General features: G+C 26.1%; 2 protein-coding genes across 2 annotated transcripts in view; one reads left to right on the top strand and one right to left on the bottom strand.

Annotated features, from left to right (window-relative positions):
• The first annotated feature begins 1,245 nt into the window (after positions 1–1,245).
• LOC117167018 lies at positions 1,246–12,095 on the top strand. The gene is made up of 5 exons (XM_033351567.1): positions 1,246–1,270; positions 3,595–3,730; positions 8,623–8,804; positions 8,890–8,997; positions 11,709–12,095. Exons 1-5 carry the CDS (start codon positions 1,263–1,265, stop codon positions 11,824–11,826), a joined length of 552 nt encoding a protein of 183 aa, XP_033207458.1. The 5' UTR covers positions 1,246–1,262; the 3' UTR covers positions 11,827–12,095.
• A 33-nt stretch (positions 12,096–12,128) lies between these two features.
• Positions 12,129–16,617, bottom strand: part of LOC117167016 (conserved oligomeric Golgi complex subunit 1) — a 61,145-nt gene continuing 56,656 nt past the window's right edge. The window contains exon 9 of the mRNA XM_033351565.1: positions 12,129–12,354. Within this exon, the coding sequence (XP_033207456.1) occupies positions 12,238–12,354 (117 nt within the window). The 3' untranslated portion in view covers positions 12,129–12,237. The remainder of the gene's footprint in view (positions 12,355–16,617) is intronic.

Raw genomic sequence — 16,617 nt, 5'->3', positions numbered from 1 at the left:
ATCAAATAATTTAGGTGTAGATACTCGTGTAGAAAATTATCGGGCCAGAAATACCTTGAAATTTTTTGAAAATATTTTCAAATATTTGAAGAAACTTTTAAATCGCTTAAAATAATTGGAAATTCTTTCTAAACAATTAAACTCTTAGAAATTTTTTAGAATATTTTTTAAATACCATAAATTATGTCAAATTTATTTAAAATGCCTTGAAAATATTGAAATTATTTTTAAATTCTTTTGAATCTTTTACAATACCCTAAAACCTTCTAGGTCATTTAATATATTTTCATATCTTTTTTAATTTTATGAAACTCTTTCGTATTAAAAATTCCCTGGAATATTTTTTAATTCCTTTAAACGCTTTCAAGTTTTTGAAAATTCCTTGGAATTTCAAAAAATACCCTACCTTCTTTAACATCCTTTTAACTTCTTTCAAAATATTAAATTCTATTCTAAATATTTTGAAATTCTTTTAAATACGATAAAATATTTCAGAACTTTTGGAATCTTTTGGAACCTGTGAAAGTTTTTAAAACTAAAACAAATCTGTAAAATCCCTAAAATATTTTTAAATACCCTAAGATGTATCTAAAAAAGTGACTAAAACGTAATTTTAGGGGAAAAAACGACTGAAAGTGATCGCGTGGCAGCTCTGATTATTATTGACAAAATTTTTGTCAGAAATTCTCTGATTTTTGAAATTTTTTTAAATTCCTGACTTTTCCTTGCCTTATCCTGACAAAAAACCCTATGAGATTTTTACATCAAATCTGATTTGACTAATGAATTTTCTTTGCAACTTCAGTGTCAACTCAAATATATCAGATAGTAAAAAGTTATAAAATTCCACACCTGTAATTTTCAGGTATTACTTTAAAAACATACAGATATTATTACATTTTTAATGACATTCAAATTTATGTTCGAGATAAAATCAAACAAACTGAATTCATTTTATAACCTTTTTATTATCCAGTGTAATCTGAAGTGATAGTATAATCTGTAATAGTAATAATAATAAATCTGTAAAATCTTTAATAGTAATAGTAATAATCTGAAGTATATTTTTTATTTATAAATTTTATGAATTCATTTGTGAAAGATAATTTTATTTAGTACCACGTAATCAACACTATTGCAAGTGCTAAAAGTGCTCAATTTTTATTTCTCGAGAGAGTGTTAAATTGGCTAAGCGACGCAATAACAGCATCTGTAAGCACTACTTTAATAATACTGAACAATGAGTCTTAAACAGTGAAGCAATGAACAGGTGAGTCTACGGGAATTAGTTTATCTAATATACATACGCACATTAAAAATCGGATGCATGTAATTTAATTTATATGTGTGTGGTTCTCATTTGAATAACAAAATTTTTATTAAATAAATCAATTTTAACTCTAGAAAATATTTCATTTATTTAAAAAATAAATCTGTATCTGTATACAGCAGATGGTTACAACTCTGTTGGAATCTAGAATCTAGATAAGAGGGAAATCTTTATTTTATATAAATGTCGTTCTCAAATTTATTATTAAAATCTAACATATATGAATAACGAAACAGTTTCTTTGCATTAAATTATTTTAACTTCCGAGGGTTTAAAAATAAACAATAATTTATAAGTTTGAATAGTGACAATTTTTAAAAGTTCTAATTAAAATGTATACATCTTATGCATTACAAACTGCAAGCGTAATGGTTGTAATCTTTACCTGTGAAAAAATTCCTCTCTCGCCCCGGTGAGGCGAACCCCACCGAGGTTAGAGAGGAATTTTTTTAGAGCTAACCCCAAAACCATTTTGGTTTAAACAAGTAGATCAAAAAACATCACTTTATCATCAAAAAACCATAAAATATAATACTCATAATGAAACAATAATTTTAATGGTATATTTTAATTATTTAAGATCGTTAAAGTTAAATAATTACAAGTTTTAATTTATATACTAGAGATAAATTCAAAAAGTTATTATACAAAATTAAACAACTCGGCTTAAAAAGGGTAAAAAGTTATGCAATTATCTTTTACGATGGAGAAAAATTAGAAATGTGTCAAACTGATTTTTTCAAATTAAAGTTTAAATTTCAAATTTCAAAGTTCAAATTTAATTTCTAGAATTAAAAAAAATTCACTATGGGCTCGAAAAATTGTGGTAATTTTTTATGTGCAGTAATTGGTATGAAAAAATGTTTGATTACGTTTTTTATGATTAAGTTAATTTTTTTACTTGTTTTATCACATATCTTCTAATGCCAAGAACTGTACCTATATAAAAAAATACCATAATTTCCAAGCCCATGGGGAATTTGATTTAAATTCTACAAATTAAAGTTGTGTGACCTAATTTCATGCAAGCCTTCAAAATGCAATAATTTCAGATAGTGGGTCTAAAAAATTAGACTCTTTTATTTATTTTAGACCCAAATATCTCTAATAGCTTAGGACAAACCAAAACAGTAACTGTTTAAAATTGTAGAATTTTTAATTATAAATCTTTAAATTTAAAGACTTTTTATTTTTGAAAATCTGCAATTAAAAATTATGCAAATTTTAGGCTTCACAATTATTGATTCTGTAATTCAGATGATTTATTTGTGAAATTTCTTTATTTTGGAAGATTTAGAATTAAAAACTCATGACTCTTTACAAAATTTAAGAATTTTTATTCGTGTATCTTTAAAATTAAACTCTTCCAAAAAAAGAATATAAAATTGCCTCTTTTTCTACTATACAAATTAAATATTGAAAAGTCTTCGATTATAAATATTCAAAGTTAAAGAATTTCCCTTTTCAAGTCTTCGACACGGAACTGAATATTCCAAAAAAATGTTAAAAATTAAACATTTTTAAGCGATAAACATTTAAAAAATGTATGAATCTTCAATTTTACCTTAAAAATATGAATCATGAAAATTGGATAATTTTCAAAATTCAAGCATTTTTAATTTTCACTCTTAAAAATTGTGGAACTATGAATTTTAAATCTTTAAAATTGAAGACTTTTAATTTTTTATTTTGCAATTAATAATTATGAAAGTTTTAAGTTTTACAATTGACAATTAAGCATTTTGAAATTTTATTACTATATTTATGAATTGAGAGACCCCAACAAATTTATAATACCCATTTTGATAAAATGGAGAATATTTAAAATTTTTTAATTCACGATATTGGACTAGCCGACTTGAATGTAAAAATTATGTCATTCAATTTGGATTCAGCGAGCCCAAACACTTTAGTATACACATTATTATGACAATCTAAGCAGATTTTAATGCAGAAATTAATGCAGATTCTGAACAATGAGCGATAAGTTTTCCAAAAAATTGTTATTAAAAATATGAAAGAAATATTTGGAGGCGAGAATACTGTCAACCTGTGTATTCTAGCATTAATAAGTAGTTTTAATAAAAAAATACATATTTCAATATACGTTTGCAAAAAAAATTGTTCGTATTAAAAGTGACCTTAATATAGAAAATCACTCATCAAAATTCAGATTAGATATCGTTCGATTTCCTCGAAGATCTGTTTAATTTACAGCAGCCTTAAAAAGCGGTACTAACAAGAAATTGCTTCTCGTATTTCAGACGTCGATCTCAACTGCATTTCTTCATTTTCTGGAGTCTTTTATGCTTATCCCGCCAAGCGAGAGTAAAGAACATCTCTTCCGCCGTGGCAAGGCAAATTCGATCCATTGGATTTCCCGAGGGTAGCGGAATGGGGGTACTAAATCAATCATTCACAGTCTCTTAATAGGTTTCAAATGCACCCTTCCTAACCACCCTAATCTAATGCCATAATTCACAATTACTTTACATTTTTTTGAAATTTTTGAACAATTATTTTTTATACATACATATGGGTGAAAATCATGAAAATGGAATAATTTGATCGGAAACTTAATCTACTTTTACTATGACATAACCATTACTTACAAACCTTTACGCTTCTAAACAACTTCTGTTTTCTCTTTTCTTTCACTTCTCTTCTATTTCAACCTGGCTATTTTTTCACATTCACTCTTTCATTCTTTTGCCATTCGTTCCCCTAGTCCCCTCCAATTCGTTCATGCACTCCTCACCCAATCCACCCTACCCAAAAAAATGTTACTGCCTTCTCTTTCGACCTTTCTTTATCTTCCATTCCTCTTCTACATCCTTCACATACATTCTCCCATATTTCCTCTTCCCATTCGCAGATTCTGCACTTTTTTATCTCTTTTTTTCCCAATACATTCCTTCCCTTACCTCATTTCCCAATATAAATCTTGCTATTCTGGCCTATCTTCTCTCTCCCCATACTTTTTCTGAATCCATGTGTGCCAGTGTATATATTTTTTTTCCTATCCAAACTCTTCCCCATCATTCTCTCTGCATCTCTTCATCTAAGTTAGAGATTAATAGATTAAATAAAACTGAGATCAGAGGACAGCCATGTTGTACTCTTATCATTACCCAGAAGCTGTATCCTACTGACTCTGCTACCTTTTCCTGAACCCTGTCTGATTCGAAGCCACTGTCTTTCTTAAACCTCTCCAATTAAGGAGTTACATTTAACTTATATAGAATTGGCATTAGTATCACGCACTTTTAATCTTTTTAAAATTTTCTCTGACCTTCAAATTAATTTAAAAAACGAGATCAAGGTCAACATTTTAAACGTTGTTGTTACATTGGAGTTGATTGTTCCTCATACAGGTACATTAATTACGATTATTCTATCAGAAAACGTAATCGAATATCGCAACCACAGCTTTACACCATTTCGGAAGTAACATTTCCCGCTCTTTTCGAATCGGGTGTCAAAAATAGGGGTTTTCATTGTTTAAAAAACACTTTGAAATTCAAATGAATTGAAAATCAAGTTCAATGTCAAAAAGTGGACTGGGAATTAATATTGTTTCAACCATAAAAAGTTTGTTAATTAAAAAAAAATTAATGCATAGAAAAAACTGGAGTTTATATCAAAATCGGTTTGTGGTTTCAAGAAAACTTTCACAAACATAAACCCTCATAGATGGTACCATGTTATATGTGATTTTCATATAAAATTAAAACTGCAACAAACAGGAGCCTCCAGTTTTACTGTGTGGGATTGCACACAAGCTCCTAAACTTTGTAAAGATTTTAAATAGGAATAATAACAATATTTCAAGTACTATTTTTAATACTTTTAATTCATCTAAATCTAGTAAAAATTTATTTTGATCGTTTAGAGTGCCCCAAAATATTTCAAATTCTTCTAAATCCATTCAGTTTATATAAATCTATTAAAAATTCTTTTAATTTTTGAAAATACCGTCCCTGGCGGACCGAATTAACGGAAAGGATACGCTACAGCGCACCCTTATAGTTTCCACATTGCATCCCTTCCGTATCATGCAAAAAAAGTTTTAAGAAAACAACAATATGGATATTTAACTTGTTTCAATTCTGATTCTGCGTTAAATTTTCCATTAGAATGTCACGGAGTAATTGCAATAGTTTTTTTCAGCGTAAAAAAAAAATTCGCCCGCTTGGCGATAATATATTTATCTCGCGCTCCGTGCTCGGTCTTTGTATTACCCTGCGCATTTGTGCACAGACGGCAATGCGAAATTTTCTACATTGTATGTTAAAATCTATTATATCAAATGTCTATTTCATCGGTGTCTGTCTGTCTGGATGTCTGTATGTATGGTTGCCTGAATGTTGTAGCCGCGCTAACTTTTGAAGGATTTGTCCAATCGAGTCCGCATTTAATACACTTCTGAAGGTCCCCAAAATAAAGGCTGAGTTCGTTAATCAGATATTCCGAACCAAAATTTAAAAATTGAGAGCATTTTTAAAATTTTGAATAATTTTTTTTTATAATGAATTTTTCGATAGGCTCAAAAATTAAAAAATTATAGCATTTTCAAAATTTTCTTTTGTTTTTTTTACTTATAAAAATTTTTGTCAAATTTTCTCATAGATGAGTCAAAGACTTGCAAATTATCCAAATAAAATGTTTAATTTTTTTGAAAATTGGAAAAGTTATATACTTTTCAATCATTTTCCAAAAATAGAAAAAATGATTTTTTTCATAAATCCAAACATTTTATTCAAAATTTTCAGTAGATACCAAATACATTTCAAACTATTCTAGCCGAACTTTTCGATTAGCACACAACTTAAAAAATTAGAGCTTTTTCAACATTTTAGACCATTTTTTTCAAGTATCAGAAAATGTTGTCAATGTCTTCGATACTTGACCAAAATACTTGCAAATTGTAGCAATGACATTCTTAATTTGGATGAAAATTAAAAACGTTAGTGTAATGTAATCGTCCAAATTTTCGATCTCTGGATTTTAACGGATCTTTACGTTTCGGCGCGCACAGAATCCGAAAATCATAAAATTTTGTCGGTATCTGTCTGTATGTCTGTATGTATGGTTACCTGAATGTTGTAGCCACGCTAACTTTTGAAGAATTTGTCCAATCGAGTCCGCATTTGATACACTTCTGAAGGTCCCCACAATAAAGGCTAAGTTCGTTAATCAGATATTTCGAACCAAAATTTAAAAATTGAGTGCATTTTCGAAATTTTGAAATCTTTGTTGTTGAAATTTTATAAATTTTTGTCAAAGTTTCTTATAGATGGGTAAAAGACTTGCAAATTATCCAAACCTTTCCGTTCATTCAGTCCGCTAGAGCTAAAACATTTTTAATCACTTACGATCTCTTCAATCTTCATAAATCTTATGAATGTTCCTTGAAATTTTTATAAATACCTGAAAGTATTACAAATTCTTTGAAATTCTTTCAATTCATTGAATACTATTGAAAATTAATAATTTTGATGTTTATTTTTTTGCCTACATGTTCTAGAATTAATACTTTTTTAATACTGATTTTTCAAATTTTGAAAAAATACTCTCTAGCTCCGCTGGAATTCAAGACCAGATTTTTCAGATTTTCGATCTGATGCCTCTAACCAAAGAGAAATAAATCTGAAAGGCCTGGGCTCGAATTCCAGCGGAGGTAGAAAGCATTTTTTTCACAATTGGAAAAAACAATATTAAAAAAATATTGAATCTACATCATGTCGACGAAAAAATTAACATCATAATTATTAATACATTCACGTGGTCAAAAACCTTAACATCAAAAAAGAGCAATTGAAAATTCCTTGGAATCTCGGAAAATATCGAGAAATATTTCAAATTCTTTGAAATCCCTTTATTTTATTTTAATCTATTGAAAATTCTTCGGAATCTTGAAAAATGCCCTGAGTCATTCCAAATCCTTAGAAATATGTTCGATTTATTGAAATCTATGGAAAATTCTTTGGAACCTTCTAAAATACATACTTCAAATTATCCGAAATCCTTCTAAAGCCTTTTAAATCTTTTTAATTGATTAGAATCTATTGCAAAATCTTAGAAATCTTTAAAAATGCCCTAAAATATTTGAATTCTTTTGAAAATTTTCAAAGCTCTTCATAATATTCCTTAAAATTCCTTAAAATATTTGAGGTCGTATCAAAGCCTTTGGTATTCTGGGAAATTAATAAAAGTACCTTATTGAGAGCCTTTAAATTCCCGTAAAATTATTGAAATCCTGGCAAGCCGTATTAAGTCCACTGAAATTCATTAAAAATCCTTTGAAATATTTGGAATTGTCAGAAATGTTCTGAAATTTTTTTCATTCATTCTTACTATCGTTTCATACCAATTTAAAAGAAATGGCAGAATTACAATAAATAATGGATCGCTTGTTTTTACCAGGAAAAGATTCTCTGCAAATGTACTGTTTCCAATTTTGAGAATAAATTTTTCTCTGCTAAGCTGGTTTAAACCATTTTTTCGTAAGAAAACATTTTTAAAGCAAATAACTATAGTTCACGATGTATTTATTTTCAAAATTGAAAACAGTAGAGTTATACGAAATGTTTTCTTCTAAAAAAATAAGCCATGATTTATTAAAATGCAACCATATTTTTAAGACTAGTAAAAAGTAACAGTACGAAAAAATTCGATTACAAAAATCATTATTACAATAAATTTTTTTGTAAGTTGTATAGTTTTTCCATTAAAAAAATCATGTTGTTTCAAAAGACATAGCCAATAATTTAAATTCTTAAAATCATAGAAAACTGTTTTCTAGAAACTTAATTTTCAGCAGGAAACTATCTTAAAATATCCCAAAATCATATACATCCTGTATCAAATCCTCCCAAATCTTCAAAAATTCAAGGGAAATTTTTTTAAACCGCAAGGAGTTTATGAAATCCTGTGAAATACCCTGAAACATTTAACATCCTACGAAAACCCTTAATTTATAGAAATATTATAAAACATTAAGAAATTTTGTATACCTATCTATCTTGAAATCATTAAAAATACCCTTCAACATTTAGAATCCTTTAATATCCTTATAAAGTGTGGAAAATATCTTCGAAATCCGAGTAAACTAAAAAAATTTAATTAATCGAAATTTTTGAAATAATTACTAATTTCCTAATCTCCTAATATCGCAAACCATTATTTTTACATTCATTGTTCGTAATATAAATACAAAAATGATGTTTTATGTTGATCTGAAATACTTTTTCCATTAAATACAGAAATTTTTTGTATTTTTTATTTTTCAGATATTTTTTGCTATTGCAATACCAATAGACATACCGGATAAATCGATTTCCGTTTCCAATTACTTTGAAGCAAATTACGGACTGCCAGGCGATAAAAATTCCAGTTATTTCGAAGAATATTATCAAAAGAGAAGTATCGACAGACGTTTCGCTTATAACATCCTGGAAAATAAATTGAAAAGGTTATAATTTTCATAGTTAATTCTTGCAACTATGTTGAAAATACATTTTTCAATTTGAGGAGATTATGAATAATTTTAATTTCAGTGCAGGATATCCAGCAAGAACTTGTCTACTGCGCACCATTTGTGAGGCTGCAGAAATTCCCTTAATCGAAAACGGTTTAATCGGAGACATTCTACAAATACTTTTTACGTGAGTATATATGTACATCTTTCATAAAAAATTAATTAAAAACCTTGATCCTAATCGAAAATCTCTTAATTGAAATTTGTTGATGCCACAGAAATATTTTAATTGAATTTATTTTTATTTTAAAACATTCCAAAGATTTTTTTACTATTTGAATTCAAAAACAATAAATTTGTTAAATACTGACCCAATTGTTTCAAGTGCAACAATCAGTTCTATATAATTATACTTCCAAAATTGTATTTGCAAACTGGAGATACATGCTCATTTAAATGTTCACTGATTGCTTATTTTTCATCAGAAAAACAAATTTAGCTCTCTCTTGTGTTTCAGAACAAAGAACTAAATTTAGACTTGCATTTATTTTCCAATCAGAAACAATGGAAAATTATTTGTTTATGGTTCAACTCTTTTCAAACTCTGTTATTATTAATACCTTTTTAGATAATTGCTTGAATAAAAGCAGCGCTATAACGTTGCGTTAAGTTGCGTTTTTTTCTGAAATATTTAACTTTCTGTCCAGTTTTCGCTTAGTGTGAGACAATAATTAATACAATTTAACAAATTTTATTGTTTAAACAAATTTTTATTGTTCATAACTAGGTAGCGGACCAGATAGAGTAGAAAATTTGAATATACGAAAATAACATCACACTGCTATAACTGAATATTTTAATTTCAAAAGTAAAAAGCCTTACAACATGAAAATCATTCTTTATTATTAGCCCAAGCATCTGGTACTTTTAAACCGTATTAAGTAGGTAATACCCATTTTTTTGCTAAAGCGGTTTATTGAAAGGTCCTGATGAAAATTCCAAGTTATCTAGAAATTACTATCATGAGTCCCGGAAATATTTTCGAAAAAAGTTCCAAGACTTTGGAACCTATTACCTTTTTTCGCTATTTTGAGATATTTGTAGCCAAAAAGTAGTTTCAAACCAACTCGTTTCGTACTTGCGCTACAGAAAAACTTTATGTGGATAAATGTAAGACAATTACTATGTTATAATTATCTACGGAGATTTGATCAAAATGGTGGTTATTATCTTTTATAAACATATATTTGATCAATTATTTTTGGTATTTTAGTTGGTAAAGAATTCTTGAATATAATTTTGAGTGTATTTGGTATTAGCGATTAATTAATAATTAATTATTGCAGAGCAATTATAAAAAAAACTATTGTAAATCTTTTATTATGCCAGTTTCTATTTAATTATATGTGTTTATAACATATTTATTGCAAAATTCACTTATTATTTAAATCGATCATTTTATATCATGATTTTTTGTAAAAACTCTTTGATAATTAACAAATAATTAATCGCCAATACAAAAGAAATTAAAAACTATATCTACATTTTTTGTTAAGAACCTTCAAAAATCTAAATTTTTTAAAAATCTTTACAACTTTTTAATTATTTTGTAATCTTTTCAAAACTTCTAAATATCTCTTTAACTTACTCAAATTAAATAAAATATACTTACAAAATTGAACATTTTTGTTTTAAAATTTTGTATACACTCTTAGAATTAATTTTTCAAAATAAAAAATAATTTTAAATTTGCCCATGAATCTTAAGAAGTCTTGTTTATTCTCTTAAAAACTTTAAAAAGCCTTAAAACGGTTCTGGATTCTGTTTCAAAGATCCACTTCTTGTTTCAATTTTTTTATTCTTTTTAAAGCTTTTTTAAGCTTTTAATCATTCTAAATATTTTTTTAAATTATTCAAATTTTTTACTAACATTTTTTTAAAATCTGTATAAACTTCTATACCTTCCAAATATCTTTCAAAATAATTCTGAGTTTTCCTACAAACAATTTTTGATTCTGCATGATTAAAAAATTGCCGTAAAATCTCACGGATTATTTTTTAACATTTTTGAAAAACTTTTTAAATGTTTTTAAATATTCTTTTAACCTTAATTTGTCGAAATAAAAATCTATTTGACATTCTCCCAGAAATCTTTGACAATTTATCTCTTCTCTTGAAACTTTTCAACATTCTTAAGGAACTTCTAAATTTTTTCATTGATATCTTCAAAAATCTACATTACGTTTGAGATTTTTGTAATCTTTTCAGGTTAGCAATTATTTTTTAATATTTTGAAAACTTCTAAATATCTCTAGAATTTACTTGAATTTTTTCTAAAATTATGTAACCGTGCGAAATTCAACATTTTTGTTTTAAAATCTGCTACATTCTTTTTGCAAATTTTAGGAAATCATTGTAAATTTTTTGAAATCTTCTTCAATTTTCTATTAAAATGTATCCTTCAAAATAAAAATCATTTGAAATTTTCGTAGGAAACTTCTCGTTTTTCAAAATTAAAAGAAATATACATTTTGTCTTAAATATTTTGAAATCTTCGAAAATTTGAGATACTCTAATTTTTTGCCCATAATTTCATTTTTCTCTTTTCTTTAAAGTATAAAAAAGTTAAAAAATTATACTATGATATCAAAATATTAAGAACGGAATTATTTCCCATTATTTAAAACTTGTTTACAATTAAAATGTTCTCTTTTATCAATAATATTTAGAAAAAAATTAGAAATAAATATTATCATGAAATAAAATTTATCCCGGATAATTCCCGTTTCCATTTAAATTCCCGACAATTTTCCGATTGTCCCGTATAGTGGATACGCTGGATAATTATTGGGAAATTCTAAAGAATCAAAAATAAACAGAAGCGTTTTTTTCTTTCAGACCCTCTGCATCGCAAGATGAAAATTTACCAATGGAGATCAAAGAAGCAGAATTTGCGAAGAATTGCGCGGATGTTTATAGCGATTGTCCTATTAGTTTACTGGATATGATAAGTTAAAAGAAAACTTTAAGAAAAACATAAATGTAAGAAAATTGAAAAATTTTCAATAAGAAATTATTATTATATAAATTAATAATAATATTATTAAATATTATTATTAATTTAAAACATTAAATAATCAAACTTGTGATAACCAACGTACATAGATTAAAAAAGTTATGTGTCCGTTCAATAACTTACAAATTAAAAAATAGTGATAATGTGCAATAACTCAAGACTATTATTACAATATTAAAATTAAGACCATCTTATTAAAATATTTTACCAAACACTTTCTTTAATATGGAAACCAATAAAACTTGTATATTAAAAGATCTTATTTTACAAATGTATGTATAAATTTATGCAATATTAATTGCAAAGATTTACAATTTCTATAAAACAATAATGAACATAAATATGAACAAATCAACTTGTACTGAACCAGTCAGACCCCATAGCACCGAAAAATGCAGCTGCTCCAGATTTTATAGCCGCTCCAGTAGAATCGTTCCGAGCATGCTCCTTAGTAGAAGTCTTCTTTTTCTGTTTTTGAAAACAAAACAAAAAAATAATATATTTGACAAAAAGTCGTGTACATCGAGCACACAATCCTAAATCATAATACATATAAGGACAAATTGAGTTTCAAACGCTCGTTAGTGAAAACTACAATCATCTCTCCATAACAATTTTTTTTTAATTAAATTTTTTAACTGCTTAAGGGCTGTTCAGAACCTAAGTCACACTGTCCGGGGGGGGGGGGGGGGGGGGGGGGTCAAAATGTGAATCACACATGGAAAATATAAATCTGAATAACAATTTTTTTAAATTCTTAAAAAAATGAAAATTAATTATTTTATTTAACAATTAAAGTATCTAAATACTGATTTCACACTTTCCCCTATTTTTTCGCTTTAAAAAAATTCCTCATCTGTTGAACAAATTAACTTTGTTCTTGAAAATTTAACAATTTGATTAAAAAATTTTGCTACTTCAATGATAACTCATCTTTTTTCTTCGAAAGTTTATCTACTTCATTGTAAATGCAACTGTTTAGTTGAAATATATATACATATTTCTTTTTTAATTCTAAAAAAATCCAACTTCCTAGGTTGAAAATTAATTTCTTGAGGTAGGAAATTCATCTTTTTTCGTTGAAAATTGAAGTAAGTTGTTCAAAATTAAACTGTTTTGATTGAGGATTCGAATATTTTGTTGCAAAATCGTATATTTTGCGACATTCAACTGTTTTTGATTGCAAATTTAACCACTTGATTGAATCTTGAACTACTTTGTCAAAATAAATTTTTGTTGTTAGGCGAAGATTCATTCCTTTGGTAAAAAATTTAACTATTTTCTTGGAAACTCGTTTTTTCTTGTTAAAAACTAATTTTTTAAACTGAAAATTGAACTGTTCTATTTTTGTTTGAATATTGATATTTTTAGTTGAAAATTCAACTATCTACTTGAAGATTTATATTTCTTGTTGGAAATCCGTCTTCTTTTATTTAATTCAACTGTTTTTGATTTGAAAGAACAATATTTTGTGCTTGAAATATCGACTCATATTTTGTTCATTAGAAATATTATTTATAATAATTATGTACAGAAAGTATAACTCAAAAAAAGTAATATTCCACGAACTTACAGAGCATAAATTGATTCACTGATCTTGATCAATTCATTTTATTAATTGAAAATTTAAGTATTATGTAGAAAATCCATTTCTTTGTATGTTTGCAGATTAATTCTTTCAACTGGAAATTTAATTGAACCATGTTTTGTTAAAAATTCATCTTTTTAAGTATAAATTTCAACAATTTAATTAAAAACTTATGTATTGTTGTGTATATTTTTCTTATGTGGAAAATTAACATTTTTGACGAAAAATTCAACTACGTAGTTGAAAGCTAAACTACTTTGTTAAAAATCATTTCGTTATTTGAAAATCCATCTTTTTGGTTGAAAATTTAAATATCTTGTTGAAAAATCGGCACGACTGAAAAAACTCGAAAAATAATTTTCTCGACACTGCAAATCCCGAATTAGAAAATGTCCAAATAGTTAATAATATTATCGAGTTGGAAAATTTCTGAATTATTAACATTTTCGATAAAAAATTACCAAAATATAAAATTTCCAAACTAGAAAATTCCCGAATTTAAACAATTAACATATTTTTTACATATTATTTATTAGAAAATCCATAACCAAATATTTTGAATGAAAAAGATATTTAATGTTGAAAGTTTCTAAAATTATTATTTGATTTTAAAATAACAATAATTTTAAAAAACTGTATATAGTAATACTTAGAAAATAATTTTAATTGTTTAATTTCGGGACTTTCGTTCCGGATATTTTATAATTCTGCAATTTCCTGTCGGGAATTTTATTATTTGGGAACTTTTAATTTTGGTAACATTATTAACTGCTCAGGAATTTTATTATTGATGAATGTTATAATTCGGGAATTTTACTGTTCGAAAATTTTATTATATGTAATTTTTCAATTGAGGAATTTTACATTGTTGGTAATTTAATTTTTAGGATTTTTCAGTCCTCACGGAAATTCGCTGTTTTTTCGTTTTGTTTTTTTATCCATTTTTTCAAATGAGAATTTAACTACTCTCCATTTTTTTAAAGTTCATTATTTCATTACAAATTTAATTATTTTGTTACAAATTTAACACTTTTCTTGTCTTTTCTAATAGAAACTTCGCCTCCTTAGACTAAGAATTCAAACTTCTTCCAAAAAATTAATCTTTTCGGCTTGAAAACTTTAATTATTTGGTTGAAAATTCAACTGTTTTTGGTCAAGAAATAATTTTGCTGTTGTTGGAAATTCATCTTTTTAAATCGAAAATTCAAAAGCTTTGTTAAAAATTTGACTTTTTAGATTTGAAATTCATCTTTTTGGGAATGAAAATTCGTCTTTTTTGGATAGAAACTTCACATTTTTTTAAAGAAAATTTTATTCGTTACAAATTAAACTCTCTTTTGATTAATTAGTCTTTAACCATAAAGATTCGACTATTTGGTTAGAAATGCAACTATATCTGTATTAAAAGCGAATTTCTTTTTTGTCATAAAATGCATTATATTTCGATTTGAAATCTTAGAAATAAATAAATTTTCTTTCGGAGAATTTATTCTCCTATATTCGCGAAAAATCACCATATTTCCCATATTTTGAGATCATTTTTGCCTTTGAAGTCTTTTAAATATTATGTTTATATCTGTTGTATTTATTTGAGGCATTTATTAAATGAAACCTGGTGTGAATATTTTTACAAAGAAGTACAAAAAACCAAAATATTTTTTACAGCAATCTACAGATACATTTTTTTTGAACGTCCTGTAACATTTTAAAAAATTACCTTGAAATCTTCCAGATTCTTTTTTGAAAAATTCGGAAATCTTTTTAAATATTCTTTTAAAATCAGCGTTAAGAAATCATTTTTAGTTTTTTATGAATATCGCTAAAAAAATGTATTCTTTTGAAATATTTAAAACATTTAAAAGGCTTCTAAATTTTTTGTTCGTAATCTTCAAAATCTTATATTTCGTTTTAAACGTTTTGTAGTTTTTCAAGTTTTAAATTATTATAAAATCTTTTCAAAACTTGTTAATATATCTTAAATTTCGTTGATTTCTTTTCCGGATTAATAGTTGTTCAATTGTTATTTATTTATTGAAATTTTCTTTATCTTTTAAAATATTCTCTTACCATTAATAATTCAAAATAAAAAATCATTTTAAATTTCCCCACCAATCTTAAGACAATTTTTGTATTTTCTTAAATCTTAAAAGATCCATAAAAAAACTTCAACATTTTATTTCGAAATCTTCAAAATTTTGGATTTTTTATGAGTTTGATATTATTTTAAAGATAGAAACTAATGTTAGGTACCTTTCTAACCATTTATATATTTAATAAAATCCATCGCTTTCATTATTAATTCAACAGTTATGGCTGTATCATTAAATGTTAATATTTTGCAAAATAAACTTATAAACATTTTTTCTTTTTTTTTCATTAAAATGCATTTCCCTATCTAAATTAATTCGCGTTAAATTATTTTCAAAAATGAATAGCATCTCTAGGTAACTGTAATTTTTGCTTGATCTGTAATTTATTATAACAGCAAAAGTTCTTGGTGAAAGTGTATATATAAAAAAAATTTTGTTTCTTGTAGAAACTTATATGTAACATATCCTACAAAAATTAATTAATGCTTAGAAAAATGTATCATTTTTTTAATTGTTACATTTCTACAATAAACTAACAGTATATACAACCAAATTTAAAGTACAGTTTCACAATATTTCAACTTTGGTGAAATCTTGTATTTTTTTTTTTGTAAAGATTTGTAATTTTCTTTAATAATTTACGTCAAATTAAAAGTGATTTTATGACGTTAAACACCCAAATCAAAAATCCTGTAGTTTTATGTAATACTTTGTATATTTTCACAACAAAGTCAAAAAAATAATATTCAAAAGTTATGCAAATTTTTTAATTGTAAAACCTTATACTTTATTGATTATTTTTTACTGTTCTACAAGGAAAAACAAGAAAAAAATAGCTATTTGTATTTATTTGTATTTTTTGGTTAATTTTTGTACCTGTGTACAAAAAAGTGCATTGTGATTAAAAAAATACAGTTCTGGAAGTAGTACTTTCTTCTAACAATTTTTCCCACTTAGAAGAGACATAAGAAGTCACAGAAACACGAGAGCCTGCATAAAAAAATGCATGGACATAAAAGAAGCTAGAGAAGTATGCCAGGACAGGAAAGTATG

This window comes from Belonocnema kinseyi, chromosome 2 (genome assembly GCF_010883055.1).
Source record: "Belonocnema kinseyi isolate 2016_QV_RU_SX_M_011 chromosome 2, B_treatae_v1, whole genome shotgun sequence".
Classification (NCBI taxonomy): Eukaryota; Metazoa; Arthropoda; class Insecta; order Hymenoptera; family Cynipidae; genus Belonocnema; species Belonocnema kinseyi.
The sequence above is the reverse complement of the archived record's forward strand: the minus strand, read 5'-3'. Positions and strand labels throughout refer to the sequence as shown.